Source organism: Aplysia californica, unplaced genomic scaffold, assembly GCF_000002075.1.
Source record: "Aplysia californica isolate F4 #8 unplaced genomic scaffold, AplCal3.0 scaffold00572, whole genome shotgun sequence".
Taxonomy (NCBI): Eukaryota; Metazoa; Mollusca; class Gastropoda; order Aplysiida; family Aplysiidae; genus Aplysia; species Aplysia californica.
The window spans coordinates 343,245-351,152 of NW_004797842.1; the positions used below are offsets into that span (position 1 = coordinate 343,245).

Consider the following 7,908-nt stretch of genomic DNA (forward strand, 5'->3'; position numbering starts at 1 on the left):
GAGAGAGAGAGAGAAAGGGAGGGAGAGAGAGAAAGGGAGGGAGAGAGAGAGAGAGAGAAAGGGAGAGAGAGAGAGGGAGAAAGGGAGGGAGAGAGAGAGAGAGAGAAAGGGAGAGGGAGAAAGGGAGGGAGAGAGAGAGAGAGAGAAAGGGAGGGGGATAAAGAGTAAAAGAAAGAGAGAATGTTCCCTCTTTAAAGAGATCCATCAGGTTTTTCTCACAGTTTTACACTTCATTCTTTACAACTGTGGTGGTTTCCCTGCTCAGCTTGCAGGTAGAGAGAGTCTCGGACCTGACCAAATTCCTGGACTACCCCGGCTTTGTGCGACTAGTGGGCATCACAACTGGCGTGTCCGGACCAGCAAAATACACGTGAGAAAACTACCTCGCCCCCCTGCCCGTTACCCTGGATCAGTTCTCTCACGGCTTACTAGAAACTATCAGAAGGGGGTCTCATGGCCTAGAGGTTAAGATGTTCGCCTCTCATTTAAAGGTCCTGACTTTGAATCCGGGTAGTGACGGAAACAATTTTTTCTCTAAAATTGTCTCCTTTCTCCCCCTTTCCTGCGCTCTTGCAATGTTCTGTTGTCTGTTTTCGTCTCCACCTTCTGCCCCCACCCCCTCACCTCTTTTGCCCCCTCCTTATGCACTTGCGAGTACCGTAAAACACTTTTACCAAAAAAAAGAAACTACCAGAACTTATTTCTGAATCAACATAAGTCATTCCCCCGGAAAAATAAGTTAAACTTTCTGTTTTGTCTAATGCCCTTCTATACTGATAGCCATTTGAAAGTTTATACTATTACTGTAGCTAGACCAATAAATAGCAACTAATTTTTTTTGGTGCTAAACCGTCCGAGTCCAGTACTTCAGATGCTATTATTTAATGCTTTAGTGATCAAATTTCTATAGATTTGTCTTCTTTGGGTGTGAATGAAGCTTAGGTTTTGTTTATTGCTTGGTTAAGAGACTTTCTCAGCAGTTCTTTTTTTTGACATTTCTGAAAGAAAGCAAAACTCTTTACCCCCACTTCTGCCTCTTGGGAGTAATGTTTGATGCAAATCCCCCATCCACCCCCCCCCCCCCCCACCCCCCCCATCCACCCCGGGAACTTTGTGAACTGGACTAGCAAAATGTGTGTCCTGAGGAGGAGTGTGAGGGGCACTACGGCAACAGATACATCAGGACTCACGTACCGGGCGCCTCGGAGACGCAGATCATCAGGTGTACTTTCTCTAGCTGATATAGATGCTCGTTATGTCTTTAAACTCCATCAGACGCTGGGAGCATCCGGCGGTAATAACAGGGCTGCCAACCATTCTGGGTTTTTTTTCGTAATCTTTACGATTTTTTGCCTCACTTGAAATTCTGATCGTAAGGCGATTTATTACAATTTTTACCGTCAGCAGATTTTTGGCCATAAAAAAATATTTTTGGCTCTTTTTTTATTTTACAATTCTTAGTGCAGACCTGTATATCGTCTGCCAGTAGTCGGAAAACCGCCAATCTCTAAATCAACCCGGCCCCCCCCCCCTAAAAAAAAGGAACAGCTGGCCCACTTGGCGCCGCGAGTTAGCCTTGCCCACAATAATACCGTACACGAGTAGAAGCATTGTTTGTTGTAATATAGTAATTTGAAAATGAGAGCACTATTATGAATTTTTATGGGAAATTACTAATTTTCTTCATGGTCATTACTTAAAACCATGGAGATGGGTTGGCAGCCCTGTAATAACCCTGTTCCATCAGATGCTGGGAGCTTCCTATGCTAGTGACAATTGCTTCATTTTATTTAGTGCTAGTTTTTAAAGGTTTTTTTAAACTATTCCCGCGCCCAAAAAAATGAATAAATAAAAGATTCCCAAACCTGTGGAAAAATGTCAGTTTCTTGAATTTGATTATTTTGACGAGCGCCTGATTTCACCACGCTGCCTCACATATTATCTTAACCTAACCTACAATTTTATTAGTGGCGGAGCGGTTATAAGTGCGCTCGTCCCCAGCGCAGTAAGTCCGGGTTCGAGCCTCAGCATGGATTTTTTCCATCCCCTCCTGCCCACCCAGCAGTAATGGGTACCTGACTTCGAGTTAGGGAAGTAAAGACGGCGTGGAAAGGAACTGGCCTCCCTACCACAATATGCCGAAGACCCAGAAAGTTTTCTCATCAAAAAGGCAATCCCCGATGTCCGGATCGGAAGCGGGAACTTTGCGTTACTTTACTATAAGTTCCAAAGCGTCTCGAAACCTGATCCGCGTAACATTCTCCTAAGTTCCAAAGCTACGACAAAGCCGCTACATAAATGTCTGACTCTCAACTTTTGTGGTATTTAACAAGATGAAATGTTCCTGTTCACTTTTAGGTCAGACTTTCGGTGCAGACTTTGTGGTGAGGTCCTGGAGGAGGTGACAGCGTCACGGATACTCTCAGGTCAGGATTCTTGTGTTGGACGTTTGGAGTATCGTATCTCCCTTCTTTGCTGATGTATTTTCAGGATGAGCGAGTTCGTTTTGATTTTATGTGCCTGTGGTCAGAGTGAGTGACTGGAAAATATTTGCAAAGTTAATTGTGTGGCTTCATCTTTTTTTTTTCTCCACTACTGTGAATCTATAGCTTCTTCCATTTATTATTCACAGAAGGGGCGGAGGGGGGGTGTTCCCTTTGACATTTTTTTGATGACGTCTTTGTATTTCAGTTTTGTTAGGTTGTGTTATTTCTTTAGCTGGGTTCTGTTGAGAAAGTTCAGTTATTATTTATTAAGTGTATAGAGCTACCAGGGAGTGTGAACCATAGAAATTACCATTTTTATTATTATTTTTTATCCCATTGCTTGACTGAGCTAACTTTTAAATGTTATTTATATCTTAAAATCCCAAGCCCAGAGGTATAGACTTGAGATATGCTGTGAGTAGAGATGTGAAACTTTCTTGTGACACCTCTAAACTCCGGCACTTGTATGATCTCATTGTGTTGCAAGAGCTGTAAAACTCTTACTAAAACTAAAACGTTTTTCTGTGTGTGTGTGCAGACAAAGTGGTGGCAGAGCTCGTTCCCGTGCGGCTGTGTGGCCCGGCTCAGAGAGAGGTGCTGGGCGAGGGCCGGCTCCAAGCTGTGCCTGTGTTTGTCAGAGGTTGGTCTTTGTCCTCACTTTGGTTCCTCTTTTTTGTTCTCAGTTTGTCTCATCTGTGCTTTCACGTGGGTTGTTGGCGGGTGCTCTGGTGTGGTTTGCTCCTTCTTTCCTGTCAAACATCAATTGTCCTTATCTCCCCTTCTTCTTTTTTATGTTCGTTACTCTCTTGTAACACCTCTAATCTTCTGGCGCTCGTATTACCTTATGCAGTTGCGAGCGCCATAAAACCTCTACTAAAACCACGTTTTCATTCCTCTTCTTTGTTCTTAGTTTGTGTTTTCCACGCTTTCATTTTTCTTCTTTGTCCTTAGTTTTTCTTGTTGACTTTTTCATTCCTCTTCTTTGTCCTTAGTTTTTCTTGTTGACTTTTTCATTCCTCTTCTTTGTTCTTACAGATGTACAGGCAGATGGCATGACTTGCAAACAGGTGCCAAAGTGATACAGCTAGCCTACGGTTGGACCTACCACTGTGAAGAAATAGCGACCTCAGTGCTTTCTTGTCCTATCTCCATTTTTAGTAACAGTGAAAACAGTTTTAATGGACATAAAAGATGCTGAGCCAAAAAATAAAAATCCATAAAAATTACCAAATGAGAAGAAAAATGTCGTTTTCTTCGATTCCATTGTTTTGACGAGCGCCTGATTTCAACACAGTGCCTCACATAATGAAATTGTAGATGTCAGCATTTTTTCAATGGGTTGGCAATTTTTATTGAATTTTATAGTTTTTTAGGTCAGCACCTTTTACATCCCTCTAAAAACATATTTCTGTGTTGATTTTTCTGAAAGACGATCTAAAGGCTCCAAAAATGTAAATATTCAGTTTTCAACGACTCTCAAGCTTTGGAAGTCACCAAACTTTGGCGGCCATTTTCTTGCTTATGTTACCTCTGAAACCAGGCGACCACCACTCCTTCAATCACAAATATCTCGACGTTTATTCAACTTCAATGGTTATTTTTTATATTAAAAGATAGGTAAATGAACAAGCTTTAACCCTCTAGCGTGTAACCCGGTAGAAACCGGGACTAAAAATAGAACCGCTACGTGTTTAAGATGATACCAATAACTCCACATGCACAAAAATTGACGAGCGCCTGATTCCACCACAATGTCTCTCATATATATATATACGTGAAGTCATGTTTTGTCCTCACAGATAACCTGGTGGAAAAAGTGGAGCTGGGGAGAATGTACGAAGTGATCGGTATATGTCGCAGCGATGTGCAAGGGGGAACTATCAGCATCGCTCTGGAGGTAGGCTCAAAACTCATTAATGTGAAGCATGCTGACAAAATGAGTTACTTCTCGGATAATAATAATAATAATAAATAGCATTTGTACAACGCATATCCCCGCTCAACAGCAGGCTCTATGCGCTGTACACTATGTTATTACCCCAGCAGACTAGAACACTCCGAAACATTCTCAGCCCCCCCATGAAGCATACAGTGCAAGCAGCCGATTAAGCGCTCAAGCACTAACAAACTGACAAGATCTTTCAAGCCTTAAAGAAATATTACATCACGCTTATAGGTGAAGTTTTTACAATTTATAAGTATGAAATAATGAAAGGCATGTTATAGTTAAAGAATACGACATCAATAGAAATTCTTAAAATTTGACCGTAGTGTCGATTTTTGGCCAATATGCCCATCTGTGGATTGCCAAAAGTAACTCATTTTGTCAGCACGCCTCTTATTTGGTGAAACATTTGATTACCTTTGGCTTTAATAGCAATAACACCAGTCTGTTTAATAAATCTGTTTTTTGACGTAGGGGATTCAACAATGGACTAAATGCTTTAGGGAGTGATGGTACTAAATATTTTTTAGTTTTACTTTTTCATCCCCTGTTGCCATTGAGTCTCGACCTCAGTCCTTTCTTGTCATATCTCCATTTTTAATAACCGTGAAAACAGTTCACAACAAAGAGTGAGCTTAAGAAGATTCACATTTTCGTTGTTCAAAAAATGGAGATACGTCAAGAAAGCACTGAGGTCGTGGAGTGTCGAGGGGAGATGTAGTTTTCTACGAGAGGCAAACTGCAACTCTTTCTGTTGCAATGTATCGACTCCCTCACTCCATCTTCTGGTGTTCTCAATGAACTGAGGAAATAGCATTCTCTGATTTTCTACCTGGTATTTAATCATTTGTTTTGCTAATGAATTATATGACTCAGTGTTTACAGTGCCACAGATCCTGGGCTCTTTCTCCTTCACTGTCTCTTTTTGTTTTGAAGAGTTTTTTTGACAAGATGTGACATGTTTGTTTTAATTGAAAGTGATAAGAATTAAATCATAAGCCTTCTTTCTTTTTTCTTTCAGGCCAACAACATATCTGAGGTGAGTAACTTTACAGATATGTAGACACTTGGTTTTGTTATGAAATTCCCAGTCAGGCATATTATTACCAAATGAAGACTACAGGAGGAAAATGACTATAGTCACAAACTGAAAATTGTGAGGGTACCAATTTTGAACGCTTGTTGTTTACTCATAACTGTGTTTCTGTTCAAGTTTTGGTTGATTATTGTTGTTAGATTTCTCATTCAACTACACTTAACTATAAATCACCAGTCAAAGAGATATGAAGAGTCCACAAGCTTTTAAAATTGGCACCCTCACAATTTTCAGTTTGTGACTTGTCGTTTTTCCCCTGTGCTCTTCAAATGTGTCAACTGCTACAGAACCCACATACCGGGCACAGAAGTAGATGGCAGCCTGAATGTTCAGTTATGAGAACAAGTATAATAGACAGTCTAGCCCCCCCCCCCTTCAGGGCAGTGCTACTGACTGAAGTGTCTTAAGGCCATTCCCAAAGGGGGGATATTAACATGATCTTATGCACAGTAGAATTGTACATGGGCTGATTTATCAATGTCATGGTCATACTGTGCTGGAACAACATAGGGGGAACTGCTGCTTTTTTCTTTCCTGATCCTTTCTATCGTCATTTTTTCTCTACTTCTTTTGTATGTTTGTCACTCTCCTGTGAACTGCTATTTCCTGGGTGCCTTGATGGTAGAAGCAGACTTTGTGCTGTTGAGGCTAGAGAGGTGAGCAGAGTAAGCCTGATTTCCAATTTGGACTTCTCTGTTGACATCCACCCCTTGGCGCTCATATGACCTTATGCAGTTGTGAGCCCCGTAAAACCTTACTAAAAAAACGACCTAAATGTATTGCAAGTGTTGTAAAACCCTTACTAAACCTAAACTCAAACTCCCTTGAACATCAAAACTATACTCGGCCTACAAGTGTTCAATAAAACCTTTTTTCTGTCACCCGGTCAACACAGATGGAGAAAGTCAAAATATCTTCTGTGGACTTGTTGCCCAAGTCAGTTCGAGACGCATATAAAGGTAAGTGCCTTAATGTAGGTAAACATGTGGGTGGTTGATATCAAACAGGATAGACCACAGATACCTTTGCCCTATCTGTGCGTCGTGTTTTTCTGTCATATCCATACGACGTGGGGAACTCTGTGCCACCACTTTCAAAGAGGAAATTTACTCGTTAATCCAATTTGTACATTTTGCATAGCAGTCTGTTAAAATGATTTTTAGAGAAATACTGAAAGTTTCAAAGAGATCTTTGCACTAGAAGTATTCTAAAATGTGAAGAATACAACCCGGGGGGTACAAAATGATCGCAGGGCATACGGATAGGGTTAATGAAGATCTCCCATTATGCATGAATAGTAGTTTCCCTGGTAGGGTACATGATGATATTACACCAAAACATTAGGGTACATATAATAATGTCACAATGTAGGTCTACGTTACATGTAAATCACGTTGACTGTTTATTGGGATAACGTTCACACCTCTCTCGCCCAACTGACCCACTGAAGTATGTGTCTGACGGGTAGAAGGGAAACGGTAGTGCGTGCATGAGTTGACGTCTGAAGAGTGATTGCGTGACATGCCAAGTGAAGTAACATGTGATGGGTTTATGTTGTTTAATGGTTTCTGTTGTGTATTCTACTTGTGAACAGTCCAAGAACACCAACAACATGAAACATAACTAAATGAAACAACTTCTCGGGTTGTGTTCCACAGTTTAATACTTCAACTTTACATGATTGTGACTTGTGCTGCCGTAGGCTTGACATCTTTGTTGTTTTTCTGTATGTGTGTGTGTATGAGTGTGTGTGTGAGTGTGTTACTCTTTTCTTGCTCTCAACGATTCTGATATACTGACCATTACAGTACTCGTTATGGAATACTGAAAGTGGGTACTTATAATGTTACATCCTGATTACTTTACAACAGCTTCATGCTGCTAATGTTGTTGCTGTTTTGGATCCAATAATCCAGCGATGTGTTTTGTTTTACTCCCCCCCCCCCTCCTCCAGGGCGGCGCCACTCACTGAAGTGTCTTTAGGCCATTCCCAAAGGGGGAATATTAAAATGTTCTTGTGCACGGTAGAATTGTAAATGGGCTGATTTATCAATGTCATGCTCATACTGTGCCGGAACAATATAGGGGGAACTGCTGCTTTTTCTTTCCGCAACCTTACTATCGTCACTTTTTTCCTCTACTTCTTTTGTATGTTTTTCACTCTCTTGTGACCCGCTATTTCCAGTGTGCTTTGATAGTCGAAGCAGACTTTGTGCTGTTGAGGCTAGAGAGATGAAAAGAGTAATCCTGATTCCTCGTTTAGACTTCTCTGTTGACATCCACCCCTTGGCACTCATATGACCTTATTCAGTTGCGAGCACCATAAAAACCATACTAAAACATAAAACAGGAGATGATGTTCCCCCTCCCCCCTCCCCCCT

General features: G+C 41.2%; 1 protein-coding gene across 1 annotated transcript in view; it reads left to right on the forward strand.

Moving 5' to 3' along the window:
* Window positions 1-7,908, forward strand: part of LOC101852432 (minichromosome maintenance domain-containing protein 2-like) — a 16,820-nt gene that overhangs the window by 5,621 nt on the left and 3,291 nt on the right. Inside the window, exons 5-12 of the mRNA XM_035972064.1 lie at window positions 266-370; window positions 781-805; window positions 1,128-1,222; window positions 2,359-2,426; window positions 3,025-3,126; window positions 4,286-4,383; window positions 5,453-5,470; window positions 6,423-6,486. Coding sequence (XP_035827957.1) covers window positions 266-370; window positions 781-805; window positions 1,128-1,222; window positions 2,359-2,426; window positions 3,025-3,126; window positions 4,286-4,383; window positions 5,453-5,470; window positions 6,423-6,486 — 575 coding nt within the window. The remainder of the gene's footprint in view (window positions 1-265; window positions 371-780; window positions 806-1,127; window positions 1,223-2,358; window positions 2,427-3,024; window positions 3,127-4,285; window positions 4,384-5,452; window positions 5,471-6,422; window positions 6,487-7,908) is intronic.